Here is a 21136-nt window from a genome sequence, read left to right on the forward strand (position 1 = left end):
CAGACAAGAGGCGAGGTACCTTGGAATGGTCGCCAGTATGTACGTACGTATATTTCTACATGCATGCCATATAAATAAACAGACAATGTTAGGGAAGTGAAGTGAATTACATTTATATAGCGCTTTTCTCAAGTGACTCAAAGCGCTTTACTTAGTGAAACCCATTATCTAAGTTACATTTAAAGGCCTACTAAAATCCACGACTACGGACCACGCAGTCTGATAGTTTATATATCAATGATGAAATCTTAACATTGCAACACATGCCAATACGGCCGGGTTAACTTATAAAGTGACATTTTAAATTTCCCGCTAAACTTCCGGCTGGAAACGTCTATGTATGATGACGTATGCGCGTGACGTCACGACGGCAACGGAAGTATTCGTACCCAATGTGTCACCATACAAACTGCTCTGTTTTCATTGCAAAATTCCACAGTATTCTGGACATCTGTGTTGGTGAATCTTTTGCAATTTGTTTAATGAACAATGGAGGCTGCAAAGAAGAAAGCTGTAGGTGGGATCGGTGTATTAGTGGCTGGCTGCAGCAACACAACAAAGAGGACTTACTTGGATAGCAGACATCTGTGATCAGGTGAAGTCCTTCGTCGCGCCGTCGATCGCTGGAACGCAGGTGAGCACGGGTGTTGATGAGCAGATGAGGGCTGGCTGGCGTAGGTGGAGCGCTAATGTTTTTATCATAGCTCTGTGAGCTCCGGTTGCTAAGTTAGCTTCAGCGTCGTTAGCAACAGCATTGTTAAGCTTTGCCAGGCTGAGAATTTTTAACCGTGTAGTTACATGTCCATGGTTTAATAGTATTGTTTATCTTCTGTCTATCCTTCCAGTCAGGGATTTCTTTATTTTGTTTCTATCTGCATTTGAGACAGATGCTATCACGTTAGCTCAGTAGCTAAAGAGCTTCGCAGATGTATTGTCGTGGAGATAAAAGTCACTGTGAATGTCCATTTCGCGTTCTCGACTCTCATTTTCAAGAGGATATAGTATCCGAGGTGGTTTAAAATACAAATCCGTGATCCACAATAGAAAAAGGAGAGTGTGTGGAATCAAATGAGACCTTGTACCTACACTACCGTTCAAAAGTTTGGGGTCACCCAAACAATTTTGTGGAATAGCCTTCATTTCTGAGAACAAGAATAGACTGTCGAGTTTCAGATGAAAGTTCTCTTTTTCTGGCCATTTTGAGCGTTTAATTGACCCCACAAATGTGATGCTCCAGAAACTCAATCTGCTCAAAGGAAGGTCAGTTTTGTAGCTTCTGTAACGAGCTCAACTGTTTTCAGATGTGTGAACATGATTGCACAAGGGTTTTCTAATCATCAATTAGCCTTCTGAGCCAATGAGCAAACACATTGTACCATTAGAACACTGGAGTGATAGTCGCTGGAAATGGGCCTCTATACACCTGTGTAGATATTGCACCAAAAACCAGACATTTGCAGCTAGAATAGTCATTTACCACATTAGCAATGTATAGAGTGTATTTCTTTCAAGTTAAGACTAGTTTAAAGTTATCTTCATTGAAAAGTACAGTGCTTTTCCTTCAAAAATAAGGACATTTCAATGTGACCCCAAACTTTTGAACGGTAGTGTAAGTTACGGTCAGAGCGAAAAAAGATACACCCTGCACTGCCTCTCTAGTTCTTCACTCTAACGTTCCTCATCCACGAATCTTTCATCCTCGCTCAAATTAATGGGGTAATCGTCGCGTTCTCGGTCCGAATCGCTCTCCCTCCATTGTAAACAATGGGGAATTGTGAGGAATACTAGCTCTTGTGACGTCACGCTACTTCCGGTACAGGCAAGGCTTTTTTTTTATCAGCGAGCAAAAGTTGCGAACTTTATCGTCGATTTTCTCTACTAAATCCTTTCAGCAAAAATATGGCAATATCGCAAAATGATCAAGTATGACACATAGAATGGATCTGCTATTCCCGTTTGAATAAAAAAAATTCATTTCAGTAGGCCTTTAAAGCAGTGTGGCTGGCACTGGAAAAAAGACCTACGCAGTTAAGAAACGACCAGACACTATTAGCATTAGGTCAACAAATACATTTCATATGCAGAACAATATTTTATTGAAGAATACAATAACGCTATTGTCATCATTACATCTCTTCGGGCAGAGAGCCCGCCCAAGAACATGATCACCACAGCAATGGCAGCATGTGATGCCCGCACTGAGCAAACACAGCTGGCGGTGGTACTGGGGCAACATCTCAAGGTGCAGAGGCTCTCTTTTCTCTTCTTACAGCGCCACAAATACAAATAGAAGACTTTGGGGAATTGATCAGTTAGATGTTTGTTAGAATAATTATGTGTGTATTATCACACTAACTTTATGCTTAAGGGCCAACTGAAAGCCACTACTAGCGACCACGCAGTCTGATAGTTTATATATCAATGATGAAATCTTAACATTGCAACACATGCCAATACGGCCGGGTTAACTTATAAAGTGACATTTTAAAATTCCCGCCACACTTCCGGTTGAAAAACTCCTTTGGATATGATTTATGCGCCTGACGTCACAAAATCCACGGAAGTGGTTGGACCCCATCGAACCCGATACAGAAACCTCTTGTTTTCTTCGACAAAATTCCACAGTATTCTGGACATCTGTGTTGGTGAATCTTTTGCAATTTGTTTAATGAACAATGGAGGCTGCAAAGAAGAACGTTGTAGGTGGGATCGATCGGTGTATTAGCGGCTAAGTACAATACTTACAGCAACACAACAAGGACTACTTACTACGCCTAGCCGATGCTTGCCGCCAAACCCACGGATGAAGTCCTTCGTCGCGCCGTCGATCGCTGGAACGCAGGTGAGCACGGGTGTTGATGGGAAGATGAGGGCTGGCTGGCGTAGGTGGAGCGCTAATGTTTTTATCATAGTTCTGTGAGGTCCGGTTTCCAAGTTGCTAAATTAGCCTTAGCGTCGTTAGCAACAGCATAGTTAAGCCTTACCAGGCTGAGAATTTTTAACCGTGTAGTTACATGTCCATGGTTTAATAGTATTGTTGATCTTCTGTCTATCCTTCCAGTCAGGGGTTTATTTATTTTGTTTCTGTCTGCATTTGAGAACGATGCTATCACGTTAGCTCATTAGCTAAGTGTGTCACCGAAGTATTGTCGTGGAGATAAAAGTCACTTTAAATGTCCATTTCGCGTGCTCGACTCTCATTTTCAAGAGGATATAGTATCCGAGGTGGTTTAAAATACAAATCCGTGATCCACAATAGAAAAAGGAGAGAGTGTGGAATCCAATGAGCCAGCTTGTACCTAAGTTACAGTCAGAGCGAAAAAAGATACGTCCATCACTGCCTCTCTAGTCCTTCACTGTAACGTTCCTCATCTACGAATCTTTCATCCTCGCTCAAATTAATGGGGTAATCGTCGCTTTCTCGGTCCGAATCTCTCTCGCTCCATTGTAAACAAAGGAAAATTGTGAGGAATACTAGCTCTTGTGACGTCACGCTACTTCCGGTACAGGCAAGGCTTTTTTTTTATCAGCGAGCAAAAGTTGCGAACTTTATCGTCGATTTTCTCTACTAAATCCTTTCAGCAAAAATATGGCAATATCGCAAAATGATCAAGTATGACACATAGAATGGATCTGCTATTCCCGTTTAAATAAAAAAAAACAATTTCAGTAGGCCTTTAAGGGCCATTGCTATAAATTATCGTCAATTGTGCTGAAGTGGTATTTTTGTATCTATGCAAAGCTGGCAGTCCAAAAGATTGTCAGCCGACTTTATCAGTGTTGTGTCCAGACTCGGCCTGCCGGCTGCCAAGGCCGAACACCGCCGTGACGCAGACAGAGCAGAGACAAGGCGATATGACCTGCATCAACTAATTCTTATTTATTCTATAATCATATATTGTGTCTAACTGGAGTTGTCGGGCACGCGGGCTTGACTTTTAGAACGTAGTTCGGATCTGTAACTAGAATACAGCCCAAAACACGTGTCTCCTCGAGCTAAATTGAACTCTGTCTCTGCATGATTCCTTGCTTCTTGTCTGATTATTAGATGTCATCAGTGTTTCAACCTGACAATGTTAGATCATATTCATTTTTTAATTAATTAAATGCCCTGTATGATCAGTGCCAGAGTTTGGTCCGCATTGCCGGCAGTAAGTCGGACACGTTTCCAGTGAGGGTTGGACTCCGCCAAGGCTGCCCTTTGTCACCGATTCTGTTCATAACTTTTATGGACAGAATTTCTAGGCGCAGTCAAGGCGTTGAGGGGATCTGGTTTGGTGGCTGCAGGATTAGGTCTCTGCTTTTTGCGGATGATGTGGTCCTGATGGCTTCATCCGGCCAGGATCTTCAGCTCTCGCTGGATCGGTTCGCAGCCGAGTGTGAAGCGACTGGGATGAGAATCAGCACCTCCAAGTCCGAGTCCATGGTTCTCGCCCGGAAAAGGGTGGAGTGCCATCTCCGGGTTGCGGAGGAGACTCTGCCCCAAGTGGAGGAGTTCAAGTACCTAGGAGTCTTGTTCACGACTGAGGGAAGAGTGGATCGTGAGATCGACAGGTGCGGCGTCTTCAGTAATGCAGACGCTGTATCGATCCGTTGTGGTGAAGAAGGAGCTGAGCCGGAAGGCAAAGCTCTCAATTTACCGGTCGATCTACGTTCCCATCCTCACCTATGGTCATGAGCTTTGGGTTATGACCGAAAGGACAAGATCACGGGTACAAGCGGCCGAAATGAGTTTCCTCCGCTGGGTGGCGGGTCTCTCCCTTAGAGATAGGGTGAGAAGCTCTGCCATCCGGGGGGAGCTCAAAGTAAAGCCGCTGCTCCTCCACATCGAGAGGAGCCAGATGAGGTGGTTCGGGCATCTGGTCAGGATGCCACCCGAACGCCTCCCTAGGGAGGTGTTTAGGGCACGTCCAACCGGTAGGAGGCCACGGGGAAGACCCAGGACACGTTGGGAAGACTATGTCTCCTGGCTGGCCTGGGAACGCCTCGGGATCCCCCGGGAGGAGCTGGACGAAGTGGCTGGGGAGAGGAAAGTCTGGGCTTCCCTGCTTAGGCTGCTGCCCCCGCGCCTGACCTCGGATAAGCGGAAGAAGATGGATGGATGGAATTAATTAAATGTTTTTTTTTATTTTTCTTATTCTAAAGTAATACATGGCAATAGGATACAAGACATGCTGAATTTATGAGGGTCAGGCGATTCGTTATGATCCATTAAAGCTGTAAATAACAATATACAAACCATAAACATGAGAATAAATCAGATTTAGCGTTAGCCTGTTAGCTTTAGCATTCAGTTCACTTGGGTTGATGCCAAAAACTACACAAACGGCGTGTCATTGCTGACTACTTTTACAGCATGTAAAAACATTAATAGTCAACATTTGACGTGATGTAACTTCGTTCCACTCGTTTACTGGCTCCTCCGTTTCACAACTATGCTCAAAGCGAAGTTGTGGAGTCCCATTTGCAGTGCAGTGCAGATTGAAAAAGTCCACAAAAATAAGGTGAAAACGAGGGAAACATTAAAGAAAACAAAGGACATAAAAGACATTAAAAGAGGACAGAGTTTATGCAACCAGCTGCCACTTTTACCGCCATCTTTACATACAGCTACAAAAAGTAAAACACAACAGAAAACCAAGAAAATTGTTATTATTACATATAGCGCACATACGATATCACCATACATCAGAGGTGTGGACTCGAGTCACATGACTTGGATTCGAGTCAGACTCGAGTCATGAATTTGATGACTTCGGACTCGACTTGACAAAATGTAAAGAGACTTGCAACTCGACTTAGACTTTAACATCAATGACTTGTGACTTCACTTGGACTTGAGCCTTTTGACTTGACATGACTTGCTACTTTCCCCAAAACCCAAAGATTAAAAAGTTATTTGAGAGCGCTCCGCTCCGTATTTTTCCTTTTCTTCGTCTGTGTCTATCAGCGTGTTGTTCCTGTCAGCTGGTGTGCTCTCAGTACAACAGCCAATCAAATGAGATATACGCTGTTTTCATCACACAGCTCTCATCCAATCAAATTGCAGGACAACCAATGAAGAAGAATTGTCAAACAATGCGGCAGTGAGAAACAATTATGCCAAAGTTAATTTCGCTCGGGTATTAAAACTACAACTCGGTCAACAAAAAACGAATTGCCGTATGCAAATCATGCAGTTCGAATATTACAGACGGAGACGTAACAACTTCCAACTTCGTTCGACATTTGAAGATGCACAAAGGGTAAGTTTTGAATGTAAGCTAACGTTTATTGGCTAAGTAACGTGACTTTTATTTGCTGTGTAGTTAAATCAGTGAGGCTGTAAACTCACTGCTAACGTTATAACCATAGACATCTTATACACTGTAAGGGTACGCAGCATGGAGCGCTACTGCCTACAGGCGCAGACGAGACGCGGGGACGCCATCTTGGAGTGGTGATCCGCTCCACTAGTGCAATTCATTTGGCAGGAGCAATGAACTGTCAGCGCATTTAATTCATCTTACCTCACTGAGTACCACTGATTTTCACGCGCTTTGTTGTCATACGTGTAGCTATGATAAAGGACACATGTTTTGGCGTGTTTTATTATTCATAGTTTGCTTAACAGTAATATAATATTCTTATACGCTATAAGTGACCAGACGTCCGAGATCAAAACTGGGAATATAATCCCAGAGAAAGGGGAAAAAAACGGTCAGCTATTTTTAAATTGAAGAAACAATATGATTAGGTTATATATACATGTGTATATCCTACATAAACAATGTATGAATACATTAGATATCTATATATCTTATAGACTGTATCTCTGTTGCTGCAGCAGCAGAGAGTTTATTCCGTCTTGACACTTTGTATTGATATGTTGTATTACATTCTTCCCTTAAATGATCATGTTTACAGTGATTGGTATGTATGTATTTTTTATGAATGTCGCTTTGGATAAAAGCGTCTGCCAAATACTTAAACATATATAAACACCTGAAAGTCTTTATATCAGCTAAAACCACCAATCTGTTTCACTGGATTCAGAATAAAACCAAATGCTGTCTTACCCAACAATGTTAGTATTTGAATATTGTTACTTGAAGACTTATTCCTGGTTACAATTATACTGTTAAGAAAGTATTGCCTAAAAATGAGAATGCATCATAATCAGTGGCGGCTGGTGAATTTTGTTTTAGGTGGGGCTGAAAGTTTGTAAACCAAACCCCTGTAGGGGCGTCATCCTCCCCCAGAAGATTTCTTTGTGATTTTCACATACAAATATTGAAGATCTTTGCTCCTTCTCAACTCTGTGGAAATGTTATTTTCATAAAATACAACCAATAGTACATTAATGTTAAATCTTACTTGTGAAAAGTAATCCCCCGATTCCTATTTTCAACAGTCCGCTCATTTGAGCAGGAAAACGCTGAACACCAGCCCGGCATCTTTGTTTTCTACCTGTCAACTGTCAGTTTAGGCTACTCGCCGGCTCCTCATCACCACTTCAAGATGCAAATTGCTCGCGTCACAGCAACCAATGCTGCGTCTACTTATAAGATGTCTGTGGTTATAACGTCATTGCAAACACGGCAATCTGTTGCGTCCACTGCAGTTCGCTACCTTATTCATACTTTTTGTCAAGTGATTTTTTTTAAGCAGGGTTGCATGAGGTACCTACACATAACGTTACGTTAGTCAATGTATCACACACAATAACGTAACGTTAGACGGCGGTCAGCAGCACCGCGTATTTTAGCCACCTACAAAAAGACAAACATAGTCAAATAAAGGTCAGTTAAAATGTATACTATATTAAGAATATGTGTACATATTGCATAGGGCCCTGACATCTAAAAAGTACAACTCTGTTCATTGTTATGTTCATGTATTTGTTATGTTTTTCATGTGTACGCACACATCAACACACATACAGTATGAGATGAGATCAATGAGATAAGGTAAGAACAGAATAGAAACTGCTGTGGAACTAGTTACAATGCAATATGCCATGGACATACAATGTTAACACTTTTGTACAAATAAGTACAGTTGCACTTGTTTTTGCAAATGTGTTTATTCTGTAAAGGAATGAGTGAAATGTTTAAATTGGTTTACACTATTAAAATGACTGGTTAATAGTGCTATTATGAATTGCAATGTCAGTACTATTTTTTTTCCTGCTATTTCAAATGCACTTGTTTTAATAAATAAATGCAACGTTTTAAAAGCATACACAATCTGTGGAAAAATATTAGTCTGTGGTTAAAAGGACTTGAAAGGACTCGAAACTGAAAATGCATGACTTGTGACTTGACTTGAGACTTTCCAGTCTTGACTTTGGACTTGACTCGGGACTTGCCTGTCTTGACTCGGGACTTGACTCGAGACTTGAGGGCAAAGACTTGAGACTTACTTGTGACTTGCAAAGCAATGACTTGGTCCCACCTCTGCCATACATAGACAAACAGAAGAAAAAAACACAATTTCAACACCCACATAATGTACATCGGGGGGTCGCCAACCCGTCGATTGCAATTAACCAGTCAATCTTTGGGACCCGGGTCGATTACGAAAAATTAGAAAAAAAATACAATAGAATAGAAAGTACTTTATTGATCCCTGGGGAAAATTCAGCACCACAGTTCGCTCACAATAAACAATAAACACTAAGGTTTTTTATTTTACATGTGAATAATATAAATACAGTCTATTATACAGCATTATTTACATATGAATAATATAAATACAGTCTATTATACAGCATTATTTACATATGAATAATATAAATACAGTCTATTATACAGCATTATTCACATGTGAATAATATAAATACAGTCTATTATACAGCATTATTCACATGTAAATAATATAAATACAGTCTATTATACAGCATTATTCACATGTGAATAATATAAATACAGTCTATTATACAGCATTATTCACATGTGAATAATATAAATACAGTCTATTATACAGCATTATTTACATGTGAATAATGCTGCATAATAGACAGTATTTATATTATTCACATGTGAATAATATAAATACAGTCTAGTATACAGAATTATTCACATGTGAATAATATAAATACTGTCTATTATACAGCATTATTCACATGTGAATAATATAAATACAGTCTATTATACAACATAATTTACATGTGAATAATGCTGTATAATAGACAGTATTTATATTATTCACATGTGAATAATATAAATACAGTCTATTATACAGCATTATTCACATGTGAATAATATAAATACAGTCTATTATACAGCATTATTCACATGTGAATAATATAAATACAGTCTATTATACAGCATTATTCACATGTGAATAATATAAATACAGTCTGTTATACAGCATTATTCACATGTAAATAATAATAATATAGTCTATTATACAGCATTATTCACATGTGAATAATATAAATACAGTCTATTATACATTCAAGTACAGTCAAAAAGGTAAATGGGCTATACTTCTAAAGCGCTTTTCTACCTTCAAGGCACTCAAAGCGAATTGACACTATTTCCACATTCACCCAGTCGTACTGAGCTGCCGTGCAAGGCCCTAACCACGACCCATCAGGAGCAAGGGTGAAGTGTCTTGTATAAAGACAACGGACGTGACAAGGAAGGGGATCGAACCCTCAAGTTGCTGTCACAGCCGCACTACCAGCACATACATACACAAACACATATATATATACACTTATGCATATATACATATATACTGTATATATACACTTATACATATACACACACACACACATATATATATATATATATATATATATATATATATATATATATATATATATATATATATATATATATATATATATATATATATATATATATATATATATATATATATATATATATATATATATATATATAAGGTACATACATACATATATATACATACATACACTACCGTTCAAAAGTTTGGGGTCACATTGAAATGTCCTTATTTTTGAAGGAAAAGCACTGTACTTTTCAATGAAGATAACTTTAAACTAGTCTTAACTTTAAAGAAATACACTCTATACATTGCTAATGTGGTAAATGACTATTCTAGCTGCAAATGTCTGGTTTTTGGTGCAATATCTACATAGGTGTATAGAGGCCCATTTCCAGCAACTATCACTCCAGTGTTCTAATAAATGTGTTTGCTGATTGGCTCAGAAGGCTAATTGATGATTAGAAAACCCTTGTGCAATCATGTTCACACATCTGAAAACAGTTGAGCTCGTTACAGAAGCTACAAAACTGACCTTCCTTTGAGCAGATTGAGTTTCTGGAGCATCACATTTGTGGGGTCAATTAAACGCTCAAAATGGCCAGAAAAAGAGAACTTTCATGTGAAACTTGACACATATATGATGGATATATACACACATATAAACACACACACACACACACACACACATATATATATATATATATATATATATGTATATACATACATACATACATACATACATACATATACATACATACATACATACATATATATATATATATATATATATATATATATATATATATATATATATATATATATATATTTCAACAAAAGACGATGCTATCAATATATATATATATATATTTTCATGACTATGTATATTGTAGATTGCCACTGAAGGCATCAAACTATGAATGAACACATGTGGAGTTATGTACTTAACAAAAAAAAGGTGAAATAATTGAAAACATGTTTTATATTCTAGTTTCTTCAAAATAGTCACCTTTTGCTCTGATTATTGTTTTGTACACTCTTGGCATTCTCTCCATGAGCTTCAAGAGGTAGCCACCTGAAATGGTTTTCACTTCACAGGTGTCATAGTTTTGATGCCTTCGGTGACAATCTACAATATAGTCATGAAATTAAAAGAAAACCCATTGAAACGAGAAGGTGTGTCCAAACTTTTGGAAACACACAATTTAGCCATTGTGGGATAAATAAAGTCTATCCTATCCTGTCCTTTTTTACTCGGGTAGTTTTTGGTGGAAACGCAGGGGGTGTTTAATTTACCAGGGTAAGTGGGAAAGTTCCTGTGGTGGAAAAGGGCTTCTCGACAAACAACCTTTCACACTTGAATCACACCTATGGAGAATTTGCACTCAATTAGCCTAACATGCATATTATGCATGCATAATAAGCAGCTCCACATTTATTTCAGCCACTTTTTGAATGTAGTTCTACTACAGCAGGTTTTATCCTCCAAATGATCCCTCCAGTTATTTACAGAAGCCCCTGCAGAATTTCAGCTCAAGACTCAACCGGTGTTCAAAAAGGAGCACCCATAAAAACTAATATTGTCTGTTGTTAAATAAAGTTGACTTTCTTTCCTAATTAATTTTATCACTTGCTTTTATGTCCTGGGGAACTTTTGCACGCCTTTACCCGAATTGAACCATGAACTCACTCTAGGTTTACCGAGCTTAAAGACAATGGTGTCTTCTTTATTCTGGAGTTTTTGAAGAAGAACGTCATATTTGTTCCTAAAACACATCTAAAACATTGTAGAATGATTAGAGTGTCGAATTACACCCCTTGCATAATCAAATTCCTGTCACATGGGGTGAGGTTTATCCAGGCAGGAACTGGATTATATTCTAAACTTCAAGTTATTGTTCTCGAGAGGGGCTGGACTCTCTCGGCTGGACCCCGACTTAAACAAGTTGAAAAACTTATTCGGGTGTTACCATTTAGTGGTCAATTGTACGGAATATGTACTGTACTGTGCAATCTACTAATACAAGTTTCAATCAATCAATCAAAATAAATCATAGAGCTATACGGCCCCCTTGTGTCTGTGCCGTCTCAACTCCTGTAAAACATAACAAGTACTAGGAAAAATAATCCTGATCCATCCATTCTTAAATTTTATTGAAAATGTAGATAATCTTATTCATTTTATTATGTGAAACACAATTCATTAAATTATGTTTTCAGAATGAGTGTGAATGTGAGTGTGAATGTGGTCCGTCTATCTGTGTTGGCCCTGCGATGAGTCGGCGACTTGTCCAGGGTGTACCCCGCCTTCCGACCGAATGCAGCTGTGATAGGCTCCAGCACCCCGCCGCCACCCCAAAAGGGATAAGTGGTAGAAAATGGATGGGTGGATGGATTACTTACACATACAAAGTCTCCAAGGCAGAAGTGTATTAGAAAGCATTTGCTGACAAAAGTGTCCGCGTCATTCAATTTACTGCGTCATGAGCCTGATTTAACGAATAACTGTGAACACTACGTGTAGCTGTGGTCGAAGGTCCGAATCTTAAACAGCAACAAAAGTGAATTTAGTACAAAAGTGTTATTTACCCATAATCAAATGGTACAAGGTTGGATTGAATTGTCATGCAAACAGACAACGTCCTCCGGAGACGTTGGATGAATCGAGAATCCTGCGAATCATACATAGGCTTGGTCTACTTGGCCATTTATGTGTTTTCCTCATGTCTCAAGGTCCCGTTGTTTTGGACCTGTTTATTCTGCAACCTCCTTGAATCCTTTAGCCCAGGGGTCACCAACCTTTTTGAAACCAAGAGCTACTTCTTGGGTACTGATTAATGCGAAGGGCTACCAGTTTGATACACACTTAAATAAATTGCCAGAAATAGCCAATTTGCTCAATTTACCTTTAACTCTATGTTATTATTAATAATTAATGATATTTACACTTAATTGAACGGTTTAAAAGAGGAGAAAACAAGAAAAAAATGACAATTAAATTTTGAAACATAGTTTATCTTCAATTTCGACTCTTTAAAATTCAAAATTCAACCGAAAAAAAGAAGAGAAAAACTAGCTAATTCGAATCTTTTTGACAGAATTAAAAAAATAATTTATGGAACATCATTAGTAATTTTTCCTGATTAAGATTAATTTTAGAATTTGGATGACATGTTTTAAATAGGTTAAAATCCAATCTGCACTTTGTTAGAATATATAACAAATTGGACCAAGCTATATTTCTAACAAAGACAAATCGTTATTTCTTCTAGATTTTCCAGAACAAAATTTTTAAAAGAAATTCAAAAGACTTTGAAATAAGATTTAAATTTGATTCTACAGATTTTCTAGATTTGCCAGAATAATTTTTTTGCATTTTAATCATGATAAGTTTGAAGAAATATTTCACAAATATTCTTCGTCGAAAAAACAGAAGCTAAAATGAAGAATTAAATTAAAATGTATTTATTATTCTTTACAATAAAAAAAAATAATTTACTTGAACATTGATTTAAATTGTCAGGAAATAAGAGGAAGGAATTTAAAAGGTAAAAAGGTATATGTGTTTAAAAATCCTAAAATCATTTTTAAGGTTGTATTTTTTCTCTAAAATTGTCTTTCTGAAAGTTATAAGAAGCAAAGTAAAAAAAATTATGAATTTATTTAAACAAGTGAAGACCAAGTCTTTAAAATATTTTCTTGGATTTTCAAATTCTATTTGAGTTTTGTCTCTCTTAGAATTAAAAATGTCGAGCACAGCGAGACCAGCTTGCTAGTAAATAAATACAATTTAAAAAATAGAGGCAGCTCACTGGTAAGTGCTGCTATTTGAGCTATTTTTAGAACAGGCCAGCGGGCTACTCATCTGGTCCTTACGGGCTACCTGGTGCCCGCGGGCACCGCGTTGGTGACCCCTGCCATAACAAACAATCAAAACATTTTGTAGAATGGTCAGGCCGACCACTCGTTCAACTATAACCCACATATGCTCCTTCAATGGTTCAGAAGAGAAAAAAAAGAAACTCTTTTCGACCTCGCTCTCTCTCCAGACTCCGACAGACACAAAATATGGTTCACAAGGTCAGAAATGCCACCAGAATGCCAAAAACAAAAGTACCACTCCAATTCAAAGACAGCACAATTCTGTCATGAGGTTAGTGTTGTTCATAGGAATTTCACTTCAACAAGCCTTTTCTAACACAACAGGCGCCCCGAAGCACCCACGGACAATGCCGAGCACCCACGTGGGATTGATGGCAAATTCTTTCTCACCACCAAGCAAAAACCGCGCATGTTTAGAAAAGTAGCGTCAGATTTACCGCCCGTCCGAGCACCCACTGGCAGAAATGTAGATCGGCGCCTATGACTACCCGTATGTATTATGATTCGTGTTGACATTGTATTAGATTAATATCAGTATCGATCTAATACCTAAAGGCCCCAATATCGGTGTGGTATCAGAAATAAAAGAGTTGTATCGGGACACCCCTTAGTGTCATATTAACTTCTAAAGCCTCACTGCTGCTCCCCACATGGAACCGCAACACATGTTTTGTATTTTCTATGAAAAGATGAGCAAAAACGTTAACCCATTCAGTACCGATTCTGTGTTACATATACCTACTCAGTGGCCTAGTGGTTAGAGTGTCCGCCCTGAGATGGGTAGGTTGTGAGTTCAAACCCCGGCCGAGTCATACCAAAGACTATAAAAATGGGAGCCATTACCTCCCTGCTTGGCACTCAGCATCAAGGGTTGGAATTGGGGGTTAAATCACCAAAATTGATTCCCGGGCGCGGCCACCGCTGCCGGTCACTGCTCCCCTCACCTCCCAGGGGGTGATCAAGGGTGATGGGGTCAAATGCAGAGAATAATTTCGCCACACCTAGTGTGTGTGTGACAATCATTGGTACTTTAAAGGCCTACTGAAATGAATTTTTTTTTATTTAAACGGGAATAGCAGATCCATTCTATGTGTCATACTTGATCATTTCGCGATATTGCCATATTTTTGCTGAAAGGATTTAGTAGAGAAAATCGACGATAAAGTTCGCAACTTTTGCTCGCTGATAAAAAAAAGCCTTGCCTGTACCGGAAGTAGCGTGACGTCACAGGAGGTAATATTCCTCACAATTTTCCTTTGTTTACAATTGAGCGAGAGATATTCGGAGCGACAAAGCGACGATTACCCCATTAATTTGAGCGAGGATGAAAGATTCGTAGATGAGGAACGTTAGAGTGAAGGACTAGAGAGGCAGTGATGGACGTATCTTTTTTCGCTCTGACCGTAACTTAGGTACAAGCTGGCTCATTGGATTCCACACTCTCCTTTTTCTATTGTGGATCACGGATTTGTATTTTAAACCACCTTGGATACTATATGCTCTTGAAAATGAGAGTCGAGCACGCGAAATGGACATTTAAAGTGACTTTTATCTCCACGACAATACATCCGTGACACACTTAGCTACTAAGCTAACGTGATAGCATCGTTCTCAAATGAAGATAGAAACAAAAGAAATAAACCCCTGACTGGAAGGATAGACAGAAGATCAACAATACTATTAAACCATGTACATGTAACTACACGGTTACATCAACAGCCGTGCTCACCTGCGTTCCAGCGATCGACGGCGCGACGAAGGACACCCATCATCGACGAACCTCTGTAGCATGAGCTAACGTGATAGCATCTGTCTCAAATGCAGATAGAAACAAAAGAAATAAACCCCTGACTGGAAGGATAGACAGAAGATCAACAATACTATTAAACCATGTACATGTAACTACACGGTTAAAAATTATCAGCCTGGTAAGGCTTAACAATGCTGTTGCTAACGACGCCAAGGCTAATTTAGCAACTTAGCAACCGGACCTCACAGAACTATGATAAAAACATTAGCGCTCCACCTACGCCAGCCAGCCCTCATCTTCCCATCAACAGCCGTGCTCACCTGCGTTCCAGCGATCGACGGCGCGACGAAGGACTTCATCCGTGGGTTTGGCGGCTAGGCGTCTGCTAAGTAAGTAGTCTTTGTTGTGTTGCTGTAAGTATTGTACTTAGCCGCTAATACACCGATCGATCCCACCTACAACGTTCTTCTTTGCAGCCTCCATTGTTCATTAAACAAATTGCAAAAGATTCACCAACACAGATGTCCAGAATACTGTGGAATTTTGTCGAAGAAAACAAGAGGTTTTTGTATCGGGTCCGATGGGGTCCAACCACTTCCGTGGATTTTGTGACGTCACGCGCATAAGTCATATCCAAAGGAGTTTTTCAACCGGAAGTTTAGCGGGAAATTTAAAATGTCACTTTATAAGTTAACCCGGCCGTATTGGCATGTGTTGCAATGTTAAGATTTCATCATTGATATATAAACTATCAGACTGCGTGGTCGCTAGTAGTGGCTTTCAGTAGGCCTTTAACTTTATTAAGAGTACATTAAGAGCAGAATCATTGAGAGAGAGTTAACAATTTGCGCGTAAAATAATGGTCTACAGTCACATCAGGTAGGTGAGGGTTTTAAATGTTTAGGGCCCAAGGTTGATGGACGGATCCTGTTTTGCTCGCTTGAATCTGCAAATCAAACCAAAAAAACAAATTCAATAAGATTTCATTGGAATAACTGTTCAATATTTACTTATTAGTAGAGATGTCCGATAATGGCTTTTTTGCCGATATGCGATATTCCGATATTGTCCAACTCTTAATTACCGATTCCGATATCAACCGATACCGATATATACAGTTGTGGAATTAACACATTATTATGCCTAATTTTGTTGTGATGCCCCGCTGGATGCATTAAACAATGTAACAAGGTTTTTCCAAAAATAAATCAACTCAAGTTATGGAAAAAAATGCCAACATGGCACTGCCATATTTATTATTGAAGTTGCAAAGGGCATTATTTTTTTTAACATGCCTCAAAACAGCAGCTTGGAATTTGGGACATGCTCTCCCTGAGAGAGCATGCGGAGGTTGAGGTGGGCGGGGTTGGGGGGAGGGGGGGAGGGGGTTATGGGTAGGGTGTATATTGTAGCGTCCCGGAAGAGTTAGTGCTGCAAGGGGTTCTGGGTATTTGTTCTGTTGTGTTTATGTTGTGTTACGGTGCGGATGTTCTCCCGAAATGTGTTTGTCATTCTTGTTTGGTGTGGGTTCACAGTGTGGCGCATATTTGTAACAGTGTTAAAGTTGTTTATACGGGCACCCTCAGTGTGACCTGTATGGCTGTTGACCAAGTATGTCTTGCATTCGCTTGTGTGTGTGAAAAGCCGTAGATATTATGTGACTGGGCCGGCACGCAAAGGCTGTGCCTTTAAGGTTTATTGACGCTCTGTACTTCTCCCTACATCCGTGTACACAGAGGCGTTTTAAAAAGTCATACATTTTACTTTTTGAAACCGATACTGATAATTTCCGATATCACATTATAAAGCATTTATCGGCCGATAATATCGGCAGTCCGATATTATCGGACATCTCTACTTATAAATGTTCTTTTTTAATCTTTATTTTGATTCAAAGTACTTCTGATAACATTTTACTGCCTTCATCTGCAGCATTTCAACAAAAGACGGTGCTATCAATAGAGTAAAAAGATGGCTTCACACCTTTTGGGTAAAGGGGGCTGCGCAGGCGAGGCAAATTCTCTCCGCAGTAGCAGGGCTGTTGAGAGAAAAACAGCCCGTTAGGCCGACCTCTTTGCGTGCTGCTGCAATAGCATGTTTGATGGCGAAGAACACTGAGCTGCCCAAGAAGAGGGTGAGTTCCCCGATACCCTAAAGAGAAAACAAAAGAGTAATGACACTGCAGAGTTGACCTAAAAAAACAGTTACTCGCCCACCACGACTTCTGACCTTGGAAGAGTAGACGGCATGGGGATTGTAGGAGTCCGAGAGGAGATAGACATTGAAGCTGAGGGGCATGTCGCAAACAGCGGGTATTTTATACTGTGATGGACCTCGGGTGTACAGAAGCCCAGAAGGAGAAAACTTCAACTCCTCCAGCGTGTACAGACCCAAACCCTGCGTGAAGGCACCTTCAATCTGCTCCAGGCAATTGATGACCAAAAAAAAATATATTATTACTTTTTAATTTCTCTCTGTTGACAATAATTCCTTCAGGTCTCTGTCAGACTCACCTGGCCGACGTCCACTGACGGGTTCAAACTCTGGCCAATGTCCACTACAATGTCTGTCCTCACCGTCTACAAGATCCACAAAGCAACACCTAAAAATGTCTGCCACGCAGCAACTGACTGGAGATGTGCCAAGCTTTAACGTACCATGTAGTCACCGGTGAGGCAGTCTAGCTCCACCTCACTACAGCAGACCCCGAATGTGAAATAAGGGTAGGGGCGGCCCTCCATCTTGTCCCAGTCCATGTGAGAGTCAGCACCCCTAAGGGGAATGCAGCAAGCAGGATGTTCATAAGCACTCTTAGTGTTATCATAATTCTTGTATGAAATGGGAATGTATTTATATCAGAACTGTCAAAAATAACAAGTTAACTCGTGTGATTAATCACCAAAAAATATCGCATTGAGCATTGTTGCGTCGACCAGCTCTTCCTCCCAGGGAATCTAAGTTACCGGTCAATCCCAAGTTCTTTCGATGACATACACTACCGTTCAAAAGTTTGGGGTCACATTGAAATGTCCTTATTTTTGAAGGAAAAGCACTGTACTTTTCAATGAAGATAACTTTAAACTAGTCTTAACTTTAAAGAAATACACTCTATACATTGCTAATGTGGTAAATGACAATTCTAGCTGCAAATGTCTGGTTTTTGGTGCAATATCTACATAGGTGTATAGAGGCCCATTTCCAGCAACTATCACTCCAGTGTTCTAATGGTACAATGTGTTTGCTCATTGGCTCAGAAGGCTAATTGATGATTAGAAAACCCTTGTAAAATCATGTTCACACATCTGAAAACAGTTTAGCTCGTTACAGAAGCTACAAAACTGACCTTCCTTTGAGCAGATTGAGTTTCTGGAGCATCACATTTGTGGGGTCAATTAAACGCTCAAAATGGCCAGAAAAAGAGAACTTTCATCTGAAACTCGACAGTCTATTCTTGTTCTTAGAAATGAAGGCTATTCCACAAAATTGTTTGGGTGACCCCAAACTTTTGAACGGTAGTGTATATGCTGAGTAAGAAGGACCATCAAGACAGAATTGGAATAATTTCAAGTTTTACTAAAGCTTTAGGAGGTCAATTTAACCAATACATTCACACTCTAGTTGATCCGACATTCAAACGGAAAAGCCAACTCCTTTGCACACAAAGAAAACCCCCGTCTCTCCCCCTCGCAACACTGATAAGGAAAAGGTGGGTGTTGTATTTCACATTCCAAGGGTTAAGACACTAAACAGACAATCCGAAGACAAAGAGAGACTGGTAGAATATACAAAGGAAAAGTACTAGCTGATCAAACATGGCTATGAATAGAGAAATAACTCTTGAACATATATGCATCCTCCACAGCATTACACATTCAATGCACAGATTCATCACACAATTTTTTTTTTGATTGTACATGCTCAATTCCACCTGAAAAGGGCCTAATGTCAACTAACTCATTAAGTCCTGGTCTACTGCGCTTATCTAAAAACTGCCCGTCAAAGCAGGCATCGACAAACTAAAAAAATTACAATTTGAGACCCAATTGGGTTATTTCTATGAAAAAAAGAATTCCTTTTATGTCAACCTATGTTGTAGTTGTGTTGACTTCTGTATATCTTGTATGACATTCTGACAATAAAACTGCTAATGTGTCAACATAACTTTTACTTGACTTTTTTAAAGTAAATTTAAAGTATTAAGTAATTTACTGCAATTAATCATGATTAATCAAAATGCAAAAGTGATTACTTTGATTTAAAAAATTAATCCTTTGACAACACCCGCTTATCAATATAGACTAATAAAATGAGCTGGGATAACATTTGAAACTACTTGAAACTATTTTCCAACTATTTCAAAGACTGATCAGTCTGTGTGACTCTCAAAACAGAGGAAAACGTATAAACAATTCACTAGTGTCATTCAAATATTGGACATGTGTTTTAGAATAATTAATAATTAATCTAAATTATCACAAAAACTTGGTATTACATTGTGTTCCTGACAAGAAGACAAAAGGCTGTCTTTTGGAACCTACCAAGAGTAAGGCTCGTAAAACTCCACTGTGTAGGGGGGGAAGCAAGATGGTGTTCCTGTGTTCTCTCATGTATGGTAATCAACAGAAGGATGTTGTCCTTGGTAATCAACAGAAGGATGTTGTCCTGGCCCAAGGACTTCAAAGCGGAGAGAACCAATGATCTGCCCAATTTCCAGACAAACTCTTTTTGAAGTATTTTATGGAACTCTTTTTGAACTATTTTACGACCTATTCTTTTGAACTGTTCGGTAACCAAAGGCAACGCTGTTTACGACCCACTTCCCTTTGGAAGCAGCTGTGGTCAGATGGGGGGAGAAAGTCAAATACAGAAGGAGGAGTGCAATCTTTGGGCAGAGCGTGCTGGAGATTGTCGAAGGATACAATGTCCGGGCGACTCTCCTCAATATATTGAGTCCAAAATGAATTATGTCTCTGTTTGATTCTTTGCCTCTTGTCTTGTTTAATAGATGTCATCAGTGTTTGAACCTGACAATGAGTCATCTTCATTAGCTTATTATTTAAATAAAAAAGGTACAATGTTGACTTATTAACATTTTTTTTTTATAAAAGGTTTTGCACCCTTCAGTGTGTTGGGCAACTTTGAGAGAGGCCTAAACTGCTTTTTGATTTACTGCTGCCTCCCATGCTCACAAAATAATAGGTGTGTTGGCAAAAAAAAATCCAAAGGCTTACTGACATGACTGCAGGGGTATAGGTCTCCAGACACGGTCTTAAAGGGACAGCACTGTCATGGTGCGGTGCGCGTTGCTTCGGCGTGACCCCAAGGATGCAGAGATTGGCAGGTGGAATGCAAGAAATACGCATGAATTCCTCACAAAGTGGTGTGGAACCCAAACAGCATGCAAAGCATTAGTCTGAAAAGGAAGAGCAAGAATGACCCTACACTGAAGGAGGGACCCAGGTGGAACAAAATAGAAGTAATTAAACGAGGAACAGGTGTGCTGACAGGACATGGAACAGAAAGTAAAGGTGCTGCAAAACACAGAGACCAAACAGGAAACACTGACAAAACAAGAGCACCAGGACAGGAAGTGATTCTAAACACAGGAAAACCCAAACATAACTAGAACTGACAAATACCCTTTGGAAAACAATGACATTTTTCAGCCAAGTATCTAAAATAAACAAATCAAATACTAAATAAATGTTACTCGTAATATACGTCTAACATTTCTAATGACAACAGTCTCTGGAAGAGGAAGTGAAGTCT

At 39.3% G+C, this 21136-nt stretch overlaps 1 protein-coding gene across 2 annotated transcripts in view; it reads right to left on the reverse strand.

Moving 5' to 3' along the window:
- Window positions 1-13259: 13259 nt before the first annotated feature.
- LOC133647951 (aldehyde oxidase 1-like) overlaps window positions 13260-21136 on the reverse strand; it is a 31250-nt gene continuing 23373 nt past the window's right edge. The window contains exons 31-35 of one of the 2 annotated variants that reach the window (XM_062043713.1): window positions 18025-18139; window positions 17881-17946; window positions 17597-17785; window positions 17351-17518; window positions 13260-16313 (exon numbers count right to left, since the gene is read on the reverse strand). In XM_062043713.1, the coding sequence (XP_061899697.1) occupies window positions 16260-16313; window positions 17351-17518; window positions 17597-17785; window positions 17881-17946; window positions 18025-18139 (592 nt within the window). In that variant the 3' untranslated portion in view covers window positions 13260-16259. Of the gene's footprint in view, window positions 16314-17350; window positions 17519-17596; window positions 17786-17880; window positions 17947-18024; window positions 18140-20607; window positions 20781-21136 lie in introns of those variants that run through there. The other variant, XM_062043726.1, reaches the window with a different exon arrangement.

The sequence above is a fragment of the Entelurus aequoreus genome, linkage group LG01 (genome assembly GCF_033978785.1).
Source record: "Entelurus aequoreus isolate RoL-2023_Sb linkage group LG01, RoL_Eaeq_v1.1, whole genome shotgun sequence".
Lineage (NCBI taxonomy): Eukaryota > Metazoa > Chordata > Actinopteri > Syngnathiformes > Syngnathidae > Entelurus > Entelurus aequoreus.